The sequence below is a fragment of the Bombyx mandarina genome, chromosome 23 (genome assembly GCF_030267445.1).
Source record: "Bombyx mandarina strain Sakado chromosome 23, ASM3026744v2".
In the NCBI taxonomy this organism is placed as follows: Eukaryota; Metazoa; Arthropoda; class Insecta; order Lepidoptera; family Bombycidae; genus Bombyx; species Bombyx mandarina.
Window position 1 is genome coordinate 9,251,219 of NC_143229.1, and position 16,657 is coordinate 9,267,875.

The 16,657-nt window shown below is 42.1% G+C and overlaps 1 protein-coding gene across 1 annotated transcript; it reads right to left on the reverse strand.

The window, feature by feature from the left end:
- Window positions 1-1,411: 1,411 nt before the first annotated feature.
- an-0895 (juvenile hormone binding protein an-0895) lies at window positions 1,412-15,710 on the reverse strand. The gene is made up of 5 exons (XM_028177770.2): window positions 15,579-15,710; window positions 14,614-14,851; window positions 7,764-7,894; window positions 4,036-4,185; window positions 1,412-1,621 (listed from the first exon to the last, which is right to left on the reverse strand). Exons 1-5 carry the CDS (start codon window positions 15,637-15,639, stop codon window positions 1,470-1,472), a joined length of 732 nt encoding a protein of 243 aa, XP_028033571.2. The 5' UTR covers window positions 15,640-15,710; the 3' UTR covers window positions 1,412-1,469.
- Window positions 15,711-16,657: the final 947 nt, after the last annotated feature.

Here is a 16,657-nt window from a genome sequence, read left to right on the forward strand (position 1 = left end):
CATCAGGGGTTGGGATATTGAAGAACTAAATTTTTAATCTTGATACGAATTTCCTGTTGCAAGAAATCTTAATATTACAACCAATCTTTCTTTTGGAATTATACTATCGTAGGATTAGATAAGTAATAGTTATTTAATAGATATATAATAGATTATCGTAGGATGGTATCCTGCTTTTGAATAAATGGTGTCACAAGGTTTAATATTAGGTCAAACGAGATCGAATCCATTTATAGGTAAATTTTGAAGTCTGTTGGTTCTAAATCCCTCATATATACATAATGTTCATATTTGCTAGCATTCCGCACAGCAATTTCTTCACAGCAATTTCTTCACCGATATTCTTGTTTTTTTTATTTTTTATTTTGAGAATTTGAGACAAAAAACAAAAACAAAATATGTAAAACAAAACAAAAAAACAATTTTGATGTTGTCTAGACAATACTGGGGCTATCCTCTTACGCACACGACACGTCTTACTTCGTCGCATTTAAACTGACAATTGATTCAGTAACTGAATTTAGAACAGTGTAATCAGAAGCTTCTAAATTTGCTTCTGAATTCAGTCGACTAAATTTAGCCAAATGTAATAAGCCTTTAACACGACACGCATTCAACTGGTTCATAGCAATAAGGCTTACAAATTACATAAACATTACGGAGCGTTACATGATAATTAACTTTAAAGTGACTAATTACCTCAAGGTAGCAGGTGCATTTGAAACCTTGATGCAATGAGTCATATAGGAACACAATATATTATAGACAGGAAGAAGAACAAGATTAATGATGGCAGGTAATCAAATTCACGGACGTGACCTTTGTGAGAACGATGTCTGTAATGTTTAATATTTATGTTATTATTGCTTAATTTTTTTTTATTGCTTATATGGGTGGACGATCTCACAGCCCACCTGTTGCTGCGTGGTTACTGGAGCCCATAGACATCTACCACGTAAATGCGCCACCCACCTTGAGATATAAGTTCGACGGTCTCAGTATAGTTACAACGGCTGCCCCACCCTTCAAACCGAAACGCATTACTGCTTCACGGCAGAAATAGGCGGGGTAGTGGTACCTACCCGTGCGGACCCACAAGAGGTCCTACTACCAGTAATAAAATTTAAAAATTAATATTTACCTAAAGTAAGCTACGTGAACACAACGTTCCTCTGACATTTTATCGTTTTTCGGTTCAGTTAATCTAATTAATGAAGCAGTGGTAAAAGGGGTCAGAACATAACAATATAACTTAGGGACACATTACCGTCCAAAGTGAATTATGTATGAAAAGTATAATTTATCATAACCGTAGCTAGCTCCTAACGGAAGTTTGGTAGCAAGTATGTTAGTTAAAATCTGTTTAAAATCATTTTATTCTTCAGTGGATTATGAATTAAAAAAAAGCAGCTCAAAAATATCTGTTTATTATAATGTACAAAATTAAATAGATTCTACTTATAAATATTTTATTCGGGCATTAATTCGTCAAACGATACTTGTTCGAGTAAAATTCCTAAGTTTTCTACAACAGCCTTCATGAGTGATCCGCAGATTGTTGGTCCAACTTCGTCTACGATTTGTTGTGATAAACCGTTGAGTATTTTGTTTATTTGTTCACCTGTAGAGGAAAAACTGCAGTTTTATCAGTTAATCGGAAATAAAATTACTTACTAAGCCTTTTCTTACATTTAGAGATCTTTGGCTGGGCTTAAACTATTATAAAAATTAAAGATATCATAACTTGAGTGCTAACTTCTACTCTGAAACATTAAGTCGATGACTCTGTTTTCATAATCGGGATATCTGAACTTTGGCATAACGCTATATATATTTACTCGCGACTTCATTTACGTAAAAAGTGAAAATATTATTGAATAATAGAATGCTAAGGAGCTATTTATGGTACCAAACCGCGCTTTTTAATCGACTTCAAAAGAGGAGGCTATCAATTATTCCACCACATGTTTTTATCTATGTATGTTCACCGATTTCTCGAGAATGCTTAAACCGATTCTGATAATTCACTTTTCTATTTTTTGTTCAAAGGGGTAGACTTCCCGAATCGTCCTGTAATCATCAAGACCTGATGATGGGATCCTGGAGAAATCCACAAAAATCTATAATTTTCAAAGCCTATCTTGAAGTGATTTGGGTGTTTCTTGTTATTGTTCGTAATCTGTTCCGCCGCGCACCGGCCGGCCGGCGCCTTGTACATCAATATTACGCGCTTAATCATTATTTGGCTGCATTATTTTAAAACTGCGATATCTTCTCATACTCGTTAAAATACTCATAGCGAAATACTCATTAAAATCAAGTGTGGGTAAATTTATTTAAAATTAAATACTTGTAATGAATAATGTATTTATTTGGATAGGGATTAATATCATCTTTATAAAAACAGCTTCACAAATATGCTTTATTTTAGGACAAATTTGGTTAGCATAAAAAACGTTATAGTGAGCCAAACTTTAAATATAGACATATGCAGTCGCGGTTTTTTTTTTAACTTTTAAAGGGGAGCAATACATTATTTTAGCGAAACCTTAACTGTTTCTGCAGCGCACGCAGTGGAATCTTTCACAAGGGAAAAAAACCCCGATTTTGAAACATTCATTACTGGTGCTCTTATCGTGATGTTATATAACCTATAGTCTTCCTCAATAAATGGGCTATCTAACACTGACAAATTTTTTCAAATCGACCAGTAGTTCCTAGATTAGCGCATTCAAACAAACTCTTCAGCTTTATAATATTAGTATAGATTTCGTTATACCCTGTGGTACTTACTAATATTATTATAGTCATAGTCAAAGTCACGAATGAGACGAACAATGAAGTTATATATAAATCCTTGACTAATTCTCAATTGTAAAATAGTATTCGGTAGTATTATAACGATTAATTTTTAATTTCCTTGAACTTTGGATTTATTATAATAGTTATACTTACTAGTTTGGTGACATAAGACAAAGATTTATCATATCCGCACATTCACAGCTTACTTTCCAAAATGAAATCCTAATGTTCTTTCAAACAGAAATCAGTTTTGAACGGCAATTTTATGTCGCTTAAGCTCATTTCGGAATACGATAGAATCGCAATATGGAAGACAATTAACATTGTGAAATGCTCGTTGTTTGTTCGACTAAAGAGCAATAATAGATGAACAGCAACGAACATTCCACCGAAACTCGCAGCCAACAAACACGTCATTTATCGAGAACCGGCGACTTCGCTGTCATAAATTGTTCTATTTTACTGTTATCGGTTCTCGAAACGCTCCAGGCGGCACAATCAATCATAGAATGTAGGCTTTTTATTTAGAAAATAGAGCCAACACTAAATTCATATAGTATTAGGCCATTTCAATTTCGCGCTATCATAGATAATTTTACAACGAAACTTTCTCGGTAAAACTATCCGGCAGGTTATTTGAAAAATAAAATAAAGCTACATCGATTATAGCCGACTGAGCAAATAAACGAATGAAATAATTAATAAATAATCGGTAACAAATCACACGGTCATCTAACCTCGAAATAGGTGCTTAAATGTATAAATTAAAAATAAATATGACAGAAAAAAAAAAAAAAACTCAGACGCAAACCAAACCAAGCAAATCTATTAACCCAGAATGGAAACCGAGCCCACGACTCTTGGCCTAGCGTTTGCAAGCGACTACTAAGCCACGAGGCTATTCACAACATAAATAATATGGAAATATGTAATTTTATTCATGTAATGGCTTTGATTTGTTGATCAAAAGATTAAATTCGTGTACACTTACGTCAATGTTCTTACAAACCTTACTAATTATCTTTACTAATTAAATTACTGAAAAAAAAAACCGAAAAAAACAATGTTATTAGTTAGAATATAATATCATTTCGTGAAATACTAAATAGTGTGCCTTCAGAGCTTGATAAAACAGCTACATTAAGACCAAAATTTTTTAACAAAATTGAATGTTTTTTGCTTCAAAATAAGATGATTTCGTTTCTTTTTAGTCGGTATTAAACCACAACTTACCTAAGTTTTTGTCATTCAGTAAGTTTTCCAAGCGAAACACAGCCTTTTCTACCTCATATTCAACGTCGTGGTTGAAAATTTTCCAGTGAACTTTACCGTCTGCATCTTCAATATCCTCGTAATAAAAGTTAATGTTAAGCAAAGTGTTTTCTGAAAAATAAAAAGGATTGAAGTACTAATAAACTTGCCAATATAAATACAAATAATATCCTGGACTATACTTATTAACTAAATCACCAAATCTACCGTGTAGTTAATATTATAACTTTTAATAGACACAAAACAGTATTTAAACATCCAACTAAAAAACTTTTGAATTTAACGAAATGAAGTTCCATGAGGAAATGAAAAGTTAGTACATGATCGAATACCTACGTATTTTAATACATAATCGAATACCTACTCATGATGTAGAATATATACAGAAATACAGAGTAAGTCGAGGCAGCACGCTTCGTTTACATAATAATCTATGGTATGCCTTCCTGCCTCGAGTCGGGACGGTTTCCTTCATCGTGGAGGACGGGCGGACTCGTGCTGTTGAGAAAGGAGGGGCGCCCGGCGGATACTGCCGCTGGGTACCGTCCCATCGTGTTGCTGGATGAGGTGGGCAAGCTGCTGGAACGTATTCTGGCAGCCCGCATCATCCAGCATCTGGTCATGGTGGGACCCGATCTGTCGGCGGAGCAGTATGGCTTCCGAGAGGGCCGCTCAACGGTAGACGCGATCCTTCGCGTGCGGTCCCTCTCGGATGAGGCCGTCTCCGGGGGTGGGGTGGCTTTGGCGGTGTCACTCGATATCGCCAATGCGTTCAACACCCTGCCCTGGTCCGTGATAGGGGGGGCGCTGGAACGACACGGAGTGCCCCCCTACCTTCGCCGGCTGGTGGGTTCCTACTTGGAAGACAGATCGGTCACGTGTACCGGACACGGTGGGATCGTGCACCGGTTCCCGGTCGTGCGTGGTGTTCCACAGGGGTCGGTGCTCGGCCCTCTTTTGTGGAATATCGGGTATGACTGGGTGCTGAGGGGTGCCCTCCTCCCGGGCCTGAGTGTAATCTGTTACGCAGACGACACGTTGGTCGTGGCCCGGGGGGGGAGTTTTGCTGAGTCTGCCCGTCTTGCTACGGCTGGGGTGGCGCATGTCGTCGGCAAAATCAGAAGATTGGGCCTCGACGTGGCGCTCAGTAAATCCGAGGCCATGTGGTTCCACAGGCCCCGGAGAGTGCCACCTGTCGATGCCCATATCGTGGTTGGAGGCGTCCGTATCGGGGTCGGGGTGCAGTTGAAGTACCTCGGCCTCATTCTGGACAGTCGTTGGACCTTCCGTGCTCACTTTCAGAATCTGGTCCCTCGTTTGTTGGGGGTGGCCGGCGCGTTAAGCCGGCTCCTTCCCAATGTCGGGGGGCCTGACCAGGTGACGCGCCGTCTCTATACAGGGGTGGTGCGATCAATGGCCCTATACGGGGCGCCCGTGTGGGGCCAGTCCCTGGCCGTGGGGGTAGCGAAGCTGCTGCAACGGCCGCAACGCACCATCGCGGTCAGGGTCATCCGTGGTTATCGCACCATCTATTTCGAGGCGGCGTGTGTACTGGCTGGGACGCCGCCTTGGGTCCTGGAGGCGGAGGCGCTCGCTGCTGACTATCAGTGGCGGGCTGACCTTCGTATCCGGGGCGTGGCACGTCCCAGCCCCAGTGTGGTCAGAGCGCGGAGGGCCCAATCTCGGCGGTCCGTGCTGGAGGCATGGTCCAGACGGCTGGCCGATCCTTCGGCTGGTCGTAGGACCGTCGAGGCGATTAGCCCGGTTCTTGTGAATTGGGTGAATCGTGACAGAGGACGCCTCACTTTCCGGCTCACGCAGGTGCTCACTGGGCATGGTTGCTTCGGTGAGTTCCTGCACCGGATCCGACGGCAGAGTGCCACCATTGTGGTTGCGGCTTGGACACGGCGGAGCACACGCTCGTCGCCTGCCCCACATGGGAGGGGTGGCGCCGTGTCCTCGTCGCAAAAATAGGAAACGACTTGTCGTTGCCGAGTGTTGTGGCATCGATGCTCGGCGACGACGAGTCGTGGAAGGCGATGCTCGACTTCTGCGAGTGCACCATCTCGCAGAAGGAGGCGGCGGGGCGCGTGAGAGACACGCAAGCCCGCCGCCGTCGAGCGGGGGCCAGGGAGGCGGATCTCGCCCAAGCCCTGGCCCTCTAAGTGTTTCGGGTCCCCTTCATATGTCGGTCTGGGGACAGGCGAAGGGGGCCTAAGAAGACGACGTGCAAGCTGCTCTGCACGCGTTTTACGCAAGAGCATCCGGGTGATGGAAGGCCGGCTATCCTCGACCCACGCTGGTTCTGACCCAGCGGGGTATTCCGTAGGATAGACCATTCTAACCGGCGCCATCTAGGCGGGCTCCGGATAGCCTGCCGACCGAGAGGGCTGGTGGTCGTGGCGCCGACGACCGCCGGTCCGGCGTCCCGAGGGGGAGGTGATGGGAGAGATGTGCTCTGCACTAAACGCTTCACTTTCCCCCCTTTGCCTTTTCATGGGTTCTGTCTCATGCGAGGTTCGGACGCGGGTTGTTGAGCGACAGGAGGTTTTAGTCAGTTCGACTCCGACATGCCCCGCCTTCCATCCCCAGGGGAGGGCGGAAGTCCGGCGATTTCCTCCTGACCAAAAAAAAAAAAAAATGGTATGCCTAAGAACTGTAGTCACTACGTAGCTCTTTTTAAGCCACTAATACTCTGCTATTCAATTTGTGAAATCAATCGCGGTATTACTTTAAAGGATATCATTGGGATGCTTCTAATACATATTCACTCTAATATTAACTATGGTGCGACGCACATGCTAAATTATATCTTAATTTATTTAAAAGCGCATAATTGGCACGCGTTCGTGACTAATTGGCGTGATGGAGAGATAGCAATCTGCATAATTGAAATTAGAAAAAAAATGCACGATTAGTGGCGGTAGAACACTTGTTAACGTAAGCCTGGGTATATATCACAATTCTGCTCTCATTCTGCCGTGAAGAAGACCTGCGTTCTATTTTTAAAAGTAAAACTGCGTATTGAAAACACATCTAAAACTTGAAAATGATTTCTCAACATAGACAGCATTGACATTGCGATATCTATGGAGTTTAGTAGCCACTTTTTACCATCAGTTATGCCACTACTATAGAGCAAAAACATTAAAGGTCAAAGATCTGAGTAGCAACATATTTGCAGTCTCACATCAAATGCATCAAAATTTTACACCTTAAGACTGTAATTAAAATAATTAGTTGCGAGACCGAAGAGCATCATTTTAGCAGCTACCGCACAGTTAATATGTCTATGGCTTAGCCTATGAGTTAATTTGTTTTTTCTACCTATGCTGATAGCGTTGAGAGGCTATATATGCGTTATAAAACGAGTAGGTGAGCTCACGGGGCTCAAACCTAGCGAAGTTGCTAATACTGACCCCTAGCAAGAGCAATACTTTGCGGAATCTACCACAAGATCGGAAACGTGACCCACTGAGAAGTTCCGGCGAGAAACTCAGTGGACTGTGTTTGTGGGTTAGTTTACTTGCCGATCCCTTCGTCGCAAGCGACAGGTTCAACAAGAACGATGACCGGTGCTTGAGGTACTTAAAAGCACCGTTAGTGGATCGGGAGGGTCCGAAATGACGTGTTTTGGGCCGATGAGCTAATATTTTATACTAATAACAAACATCATCATTGCTACTTACTCAGCTTAATGAACGAATCCCCACTCGATTTAATGGGAATGATTAATATTCGCCCGCTTAAGTCGTACGTGTTATTTACATCCAAATTGACAAGGGCTTGGGCAGCTATAATTTTCTTGTCCATGTCGAATCTAAAAAAGTTATTACGAAAATGTGATGATCGAAAAATTACGAATTATTATTTAAAAAAAAAATTGATTGATAGGAATAAGTAGCTTCGGAGGCCAAACCGAAAAGAAGCTACTTTCGGAACGTAGGTGGAAAACAGTATTGATTTACTAAGCTGGATAACTCCTCAATGATATGGGTGTATTAAAGGATGCGACTATGTCGGTGTGTAAATCCTAAAAAAAATTATTAATATTACCAAATGTCTAAAGAAATATCTATTTAATATGCGTTGATCTAATACGCTTAAATAGATCACGCTTACGATTCAGAAATTACATAAGAATAATAATCATCTTGCTTGTTTTCGCCACGGGTAGTCCTACGTTTCATTTGGAAGGATGGAACGGCCGTCAAACAATTCAACTGAAACTTCATGTCTCAAAGTGGCTAGCATTCACATGGTTATATTAAGGTTTCCAATAACACTTAATATCTTATTAATCGTGAGCTCATTCACCCACATTTCCAATAAAATAAAGGAAAACAGATTTTGTGAAACTTCGATATATTTATATTTTTTATTGCCCTTGTAGGCAGACGAGCATACAGCCCACCTGATGGTGATTGGTTACCGTCGCCCATGGACTTCCGCAATGCCAGGGGCAGAGCCAAGCCGCTGCCTACCGTTTAATACTCTCCACAAGCCTCGTTTGAAGAAGGACATGTCATAGCGCTCGGGAAACACCGTGGAGGGGAGCTCATTCCATAGCCGGATGGTACGTGGCAAAAAAGACCTCTGGAAACGCACTGTGGATGACCGCAGTGGCTCCAGGTATCCAGGTTAAGCAAATACTGGTGGTGGCGGACATAAAGGAGAATAACCTGACCAAAAAAGATGCCGAAGACCAGGCAAAGTGGAGGAGTTTAAGTAGGAAAGCAGACCCTAGCCCTAGACCGGGAAATATTAGGAAGAAGAAAAAGAAGGCTGGTGGCGGCGGTATCTTTTGCTCACTCATAACCCCGAATCCCACACGCTTGCTCAATTATAATTGTAATGGGGTGCAATCCGTAAATTCATGCGATTATATTTTTCATAAGGGCTTCAATTCACTCTGTTCAAATATATTAAGTACGGGCTTGTCAGGATTTATTCAAAGCGAATAGTGCTTTCGACATCTTCACTAAACGTAGTTTTGTTGAAACGCTCGCCGATCAAAGCAAATCGTGTGAAAATTGTATTGACCGATCATGCGTAACCATCAGCTCCATACAATTCTGATGTTTTCAATGAAAACATCGACTGGACAAAGCGAAGGTTTTTCACACCATTAATCCCTTTGTTCTCGAGGAAACACCCGCCGTACCCAATTATTTTGGCCCAAGTTAAGGCTCCTTTATAAAATTAAGCGTAATTAAAAGGCCAGAGCTAATTGTCTGTAACGTGACATCATTAGTCGGAATATTATTGTTATAATTCATTAAATTAATCTGGACTGTCAAATAGACTTTTATTTTCAGTTATCAATTTTTATTTTTTATTTTTTATAATTTTTTTTTTTTTATTAAATTTAGTGTAAGTTTTAAACTATACTAGTGGTCCCCAGTATCGAAATTCGACAATAATTAATTAAAATTATAAGTTTGAACATTATAATGGTTCTATTCTCTAAGACTAATAAACTTCTACCAGTGAATTCTGTGCACCGTATGCACACCGGTCGCGGTAGGGAGCCATATAATATGGTTCTAGTCGCTCTCCAGCCTACCCCCGAGGGTAAGAAAATCTTTAACACACAGACCGTCTGTAGGCTCTCTGGTATCGCTGTCGAAGCCCCCCATAAAAAAGGCACTCCTAGCCAGTGCCATAACTGTCAATTGTACGGGCACTCTTCCCGTAACTGTCACGCGCGCCCCCGATGTGTTAAGTGTTTGGGCGATCACGCCACGGCCCTCTGCGCTCGCGACCAAAAAACCGCGACGGAACCGCCTAGCTGCGTCCTGTGTCGAACACAGGGTCACCCCGCGAATTACCGTGGTTGCCCCCGAGCCCCTAAAATAAATCGCCGCGTCGCCCGCCAAAACCGCCTCTGAGCTTCCGGCCCAGACATCAAAGCCTCGGCACCCTCTGCGTCGCAGGCTAAGCCAGCGTTCGTTCCGGCGGCGGTGCCCAGTGTCTCGGCCTGGGCAAAACCGCTGCCGTACACGAACACGGCTACAACTCCCTCCTCCGCGATTCGTCCCGCCCCCGCGACTCGTCCCTCTCCCGCGACTTGCCCTCCGACCGCGTCCGACAATCTCGCTTTAGCGATCGACTTCTTTCAGTCGATCAACTTTGAGCGCGTTAACGCTTTGGGCGACGCCATTCGCGCTGCCTCCACTGCACAACACTTTATCGCCGTTGTGCAGGAATACGCCGACGTATACGCGTCATTAAATACGTACGTCCTCCCCTCACTCCGCCGGTAATCAATGGCGTATATAAGTAGAATAAAGCCCCTATCCGTAACGATAGGATTTTTTAACGCTTACGGTCTCGCAAATCAACGTGATCAGGTTTCTGACTTTTTGCGTGACCACCAAATTGATATCTTTTTAGTGCAGGAGACCCTACTTAAGCCCGCGCGCCGTGACCCTAAAATCGCGAACTATAACATGGTCAGGAACGACAGGCTCTCTGCCCGTGGTGGTGGTACCGTCATTTACTATAGAAGAGCCCTGCATTGCGTCCCGCTCGATCCTCCCGCGCTCGCTAATATCGAAGCATCAGTGTGCCGAATCTCACTGACGGGACACGCGCCGATCGTTATCGCGTCCGTTTATCTTCCACCGGATAAGATCGTTCTAAGCAGTGATATCGAGGCGCTGCTCGGTATGGGGAGCTCTGTCATTCTGGCGGGCGACCTAAATTGTAAACACATCAGGTGGAACTCACACACCACAACCCCGAATGGCAGGCGGCTTGACGCGTTAGTCGATGATCTCGCCTTCGATATCGTCGCTCCGCTAACCCCGACTCACTACCCGCTAAATATCGCGCATCGCCCGGATATACTCGACATAGCGTTATTAAAAAACGTAACTCTGCGCTTACACTCGATCGAAGTAGTTTCAGAGTTAGATTCAGACCACCGTCCCGTCGTTATGAAGCTCGGTCGCGCTCCCGATTCCGTTCCCGTCACGAGGACTGTGGTGGATTGGCACACGCTGGGCATCAGCCTGGCTGAATCTGATCCACCATCGCTCCCGTTTAACCCGGACTCTATCCCGTCTCCTCAGGATACCGCTGAAGCCATAGACATCTTAACGTCACACATCACCTCGACATTAGATAGGTCATCGAAACAAGTTGTAGCGGAGGACTTCCTTCACCGCTTCAAATTGTCCGACGATATTAGGGAACTCCTTAGAGCTAAGAACGCCTCGATACGCGCCTACGACAGGTATCCTACCGCGGAAAATCGTATTCGAATGCGTGCCCTACAACGCGACGTAAAGTCTCGCATCGCCGAAGTCCGAGATGCCAGATGGTCTGATTTCTTAGAAGGACTCGCGCCCTCCCAAAGGTCTTACTACCGCTTAGCTCGTACTCTCAAATCGGATACGGTAGTAACTATGCCCCCTCTCGTAGGCCCCTCAGGCCGACTCGCGGCGTTCGATGATGACGAAAAAGCAGAGCTGCTGGCCGATACATTGCAAACCCAGTGCACGCCCAGCACTCAATCCGTGGACCCTGTTCATGTAGAATTAGTAGACAGTGAGGTAGAACGCAGAGCCTCTTTGCCACCATCGGATGCGTTACCACCCGTCACCCCGATAGAAGTTAAAGACTTGATCAAAGACCTACGTCCTCGCAAGGCTCCCGGTTCCGACTGTATATCTAACCGCGTTATTAAACTTCTACCCGTCCAACTCATCGTGATGTTGGCATCTATTTTCAATGCCGCTATGGCGAACTGTATCTTTCCCGCGGTGTGGAAAGAAGCGGACGTTATCGGCATACATAAACCCGGTAAACCAAAAAATCATCCGACGAGCTACCGCCCGATTAGCCTCCTCATGTCTCTAGGCAAACTGTATGAGCGTCTGCTCTACAAACGCCTCAGAGACTTCGTCTCATCCAAGGGCATTCTTATCGATGAACAATTCGGATTCCGTACAAATCACTCATGCGTTCAACAGGTGCACCGCCTCACGGAGCACATTCTTGTGGGGCTTAATCGACCAAAACCGTTATACACGGGAGCTCTCTTCTTCGACGTCGCAAAAGCGTTCGACAAAGTCTGGCACAATGGTTTGATTTTCAAACTATTCAACATGGGCGTGCCGGATAGTCTCGTGCTCATCATACGGGACTTCTTGTCGAACCGCTCTTTTCGATATCGAGTCGAGGGAACCCGCTCCTCCCCACGACCTCTCACAGCTGGAGTCCCGCAAGGCTCTGTCCTCTCACCCCTCCTATTTAGCTTATTCGTCAACGATATTCCCCGGTCGCCGCCGACCCATTTAGCTTTATTCGCCGACGACACGACTGTTTACTATTCTAGTAGAAATAAGTCCCTAATCGCGAAGAAGCTTCAGAGCGCAGCCCTAGCCCTAGGACAGTGGTTCCGAAAATGGCGCATAGACATCAACCCAGCGAAAAGTACTGCGGTGCTATTTCAGAGGGGAAGCTCCACACGGATTTCCTCCCGGATTAGGAGGAGGAATCTCACACCCCCGATTACTCTCTTTAGACAACCCATACCCTGGGCCAGGAAGGTCAAGTACCTGGGCGTTACCCTGGATGCATCGATGACATTCCGCCCGCATATAAAATCAGTCCGTGACCGTGCCGCGTTTATTCTCGGTAGACTCTACCCCATGATCTGTAAGCGGAGTAAAATGTCCCTTCGGAACAAGGTGACACTTTACAAAACTTGCATAAGGCCCGTCATGACTTACGCGAGTGTGGTGTTCGCTCACGCGGCCCGCACACACATAGACACCCTCCAATCCCTACAATCCCGCTTTTGCAGGTTAGCTGTCGGGGCTCCGTGGTTCGTGAGGAACGTTGACCTACACGACGACCTGGGCCTCGAATCAATTCGGAAATACATGAAGTCAGCGTCGGAACGATACTTCGATAAGGCTATGCGTCATGATAATCGCCTTATCGTTGCCGCCGCTGACTACTCCCCGAATCCTGATCATGCAGGAGCCAGTCACCGTCGACGCCCTAGACACGTCCTTACGGATCCATCAGATCCAATAACCTTTGCATTAGATGCCTTCAGCTCTAATACTAGGGGCAGGCTTAGGGACCCCGGTAACCGTACTCGTCGAACTCGACAAAGAGGTCGACGTGCAACCTAACTCATGCATCAGCCCGCTGAGTTTCTCGCCGGATCTTCTCAGCGGGTCGCGATTCCGATCCGGTAGTAGATTCATTCGCGAAACAATTGCTCTTGAGTTGTTAGGTCTCCTTCGGAGGCGCTCGGGCAGTTGTTAGCAAATCCCACCCCTCTTGGCTGAGCCTTTGCTCGCCCACCTGTCCTGGTGAAACTGGAAAGGCCTTCGGGCCACCAGTAAACTTTCAATCATAAAAAAAAAAAAAAAAAAAAAACTAATAAACTTCTATAATCACAGATTTCACCAAGACTACCCTATAGACAAATAATATTAAAGACAAACAACATTAATTTATTTTCAATTTGACCACAGACTTTAAACAATAACAAAAGTTTGACAATAAACACAGATAGTAAGTATTAAGTACATGGTAGTTTATGTAATGTTTTTTAATTAATAAATAAATATATTAACATTTTGCACTCCATCTCTATATTCTCTATAAGTGTGGGAAATTTCATAATCCTCCGTCCGCAATTTTTGTAAAAAGGGGTACAAAGTTTTTGCTTCATGTATTAACATATAGATAATTGTATTTGTTTAAGTAATTTAAAATTTAATATAAATGATTGTTTGAAAATACAACTAATTCATGTGATAGTAAATAATTAATTGTATATTCGATTTTTCATAACGATTTTACATTTATAGCGCCAATATTGGCATTAACTTTATTTTTTTATACATCAAAATTTTAAATTATTCCGTATTATCATTGCGAGAGCACATTCTACATTTTCAGAGTAACGTATAACGAGGAATAATAATCTTGTTTGAATAATTTGAATCGGGTATATTCAAGAGGAATCGTATCCTCATTTAACTTGGAAACAAATTTTGTGTCTTTATACAGTATATTGTTTAGTCGCATTGTGGTCGAATAATTTAACTCGTATCAACGCAGTTAGCTCGCCGCAAACTTTGTAATTAGTTTTACCCATTTGAATAGATACCTGGTCGAAGTCTGTTAAAATATTACATTGATATCACTAGATATTCATGTAAAGCAAAAAGCTATTCAGATGCCAATAAATTTCTAGCACGTGAAACTTTTGTTTAATACCTTTTATCTAAAATGTTTAAGTATCCCAATGTTTATTTAATATCTATTAATTCCATTAAATATTATACTTTACGTTCTCCCAATGATTGAAATTCGGCCATAATCTTGACGAATATACGTGATAAGTTAGATTCATTATAATTATCTTTAAAATTTGTCTCTTCTGTATTTGTTATTGATATTTTGGAGAAATCCATACTCTTTAAAAAATAAATTGATAGTAAAGTTCATCTAATGGTCCTTACATTTTTTTGTCTTTACCTATTTATATAAAAATGTTATACTTACTTTAAGTTCTGTAGTGTTAAAGACGATAATCCCGTAAAATAATTGTCCTTGAACACAACTTTAAAACCGTTTCGATTAGGGACATAAACCACCATCTTCTCCACGTACAGAGGGTCCAGGGGTGGTAAACCTCTTTCAGGATCGCCTAGTGAAAACTGGCGAACTGAGTTCCGTGCTGATTTTAACGCACATTCGTTTAAATTTGGATCTTTTCTCGAACACGAATTTATATAGGAGGCTGAAATTTAACGCAATATATATTTTAAATGAATGTCACGATGAAAATAAATCATTGAAGTAAATTATAAAATTATAAAAGAGGTGAATAAACTGTGCTATTAAGAAAAACAATTAAACAGTTTTAAAAAGTAATTATTCATATTTTAAACTGTTCAAATATTCTTATAAAATTAGAGTTATAAAATCGAATGTTCATATGTGCAACTTCAGAAATATAATACTTCAATTAATATATTATAATAAATGTTTTTAATATTTACTATAGTATGTTAAATATGGCTAGATCGAATGATTTTTTTTTTACTCTATTATATCAGACTACTATTATATCAATCTACTTCTTCGAACAGAACCGAACCTTAGAAATATCACTCCGAAAACTCCCGCATATCAAACTATATTTAACAAACTAGTTATACGGGATGCATTTTTGGGGGAATTATAATCTAACTACAAAAACTATTTTTGCATGAAATTAATCCAGCCTTTGATGTCGAGACATTAAATATTGAGTTAGTTTATAATTAAAGTAAAGCACCATAATAATCAGACGGTAAGCAGCCTACGAGGTAGACCGACGAACGTCTAAAGGTCTTGGGAGTCTGCTGGATACGGACTGCGTAGGACCGGTCATTGTGGCGAACCTTGGAGGACCCCTGTGTCTACCAGTGGACGTCTGTGGGCTGATGAAGAATTAAACTTTAGATATTAAATATTTTACTCACGTAGTCCCAAACCGACGACAGACTCGTATAGCCCAAGAACTAAAAACAGACCGGTCCACATTTCTGTTTGATCTCGTGAAATACGCGTTACTGCATCTCAAGATGTCGTTCAGCGCCTTATAAACAAACTATAAAAAAATTACATATCCTAAGCCCGTTCATTAGGGAATTGTACAACCGATAATTTTCTTTCAGCACGTTAATTTACACACGTGAGTAAACATCGTTAGTAGTTGCATTCTTTTTATTGCTTTGTTCTGTGATCATTGCTGTTTATTTAAATATTTCACTAACAATAAAAGTAATGGATGTTGTAATTCATGAAAAAGTAGTCTGGATTTAATATTTGATTTCAAAATTATGACTTACAGAGCAGCGTTTTAATACTAAATGATTTAGTTGAATGCAATAATGAGCATGTGAATTTATAAACGAGTTTTATGACGTCACTTCGTCCAATAAAATAACAAGCTATTGTTGCGCTAATATGCTACAAATATAATATAGGTATGAGACAAAGTTAATTTTTCACTTCTACTGACGTTACATATTTAATGTTTAAATTAAACCAGAAAATCTCTGTGAGTACCTAAGAAACTTTTTTTTGCCAGCTTGTTCAATTTTAAATTATTATTTAAATACACCAGTAAATCTCTTACAAGCTGCAAGTCTCAAGTTGTATTTTAAAATACGCGAATTGGTTCTACGTGCTTTATTCATTTCCTTAAATAAAATCTTTTCCATTTAGTCAATATTTTTTTGAATCCTTTCCTTCACTACTGTTAATCGCCTTTTGATTCGAATTAATTTGAAGTCGTCGTGGCCTAACGGATTAGACGTCTGATGCATTTGTGTTGAGTGATGCACCGGTGCTCGAATCCCAGGCAGGTACCAATTTATTTTATTGCTTAGATGGGTGGACGAGCTCACCCACCTGCTGTTAAGTGGTTACCGGAGCCCATAGATATCTACAACGTAAATGCGCCACCCACCTTGAGATATAAGTTCTAAGGTCTTCGTATAGTTACAATGGCTGTCCCACCCTTCAAACCGAAAGGCATTACTGCTTCACGACAGAA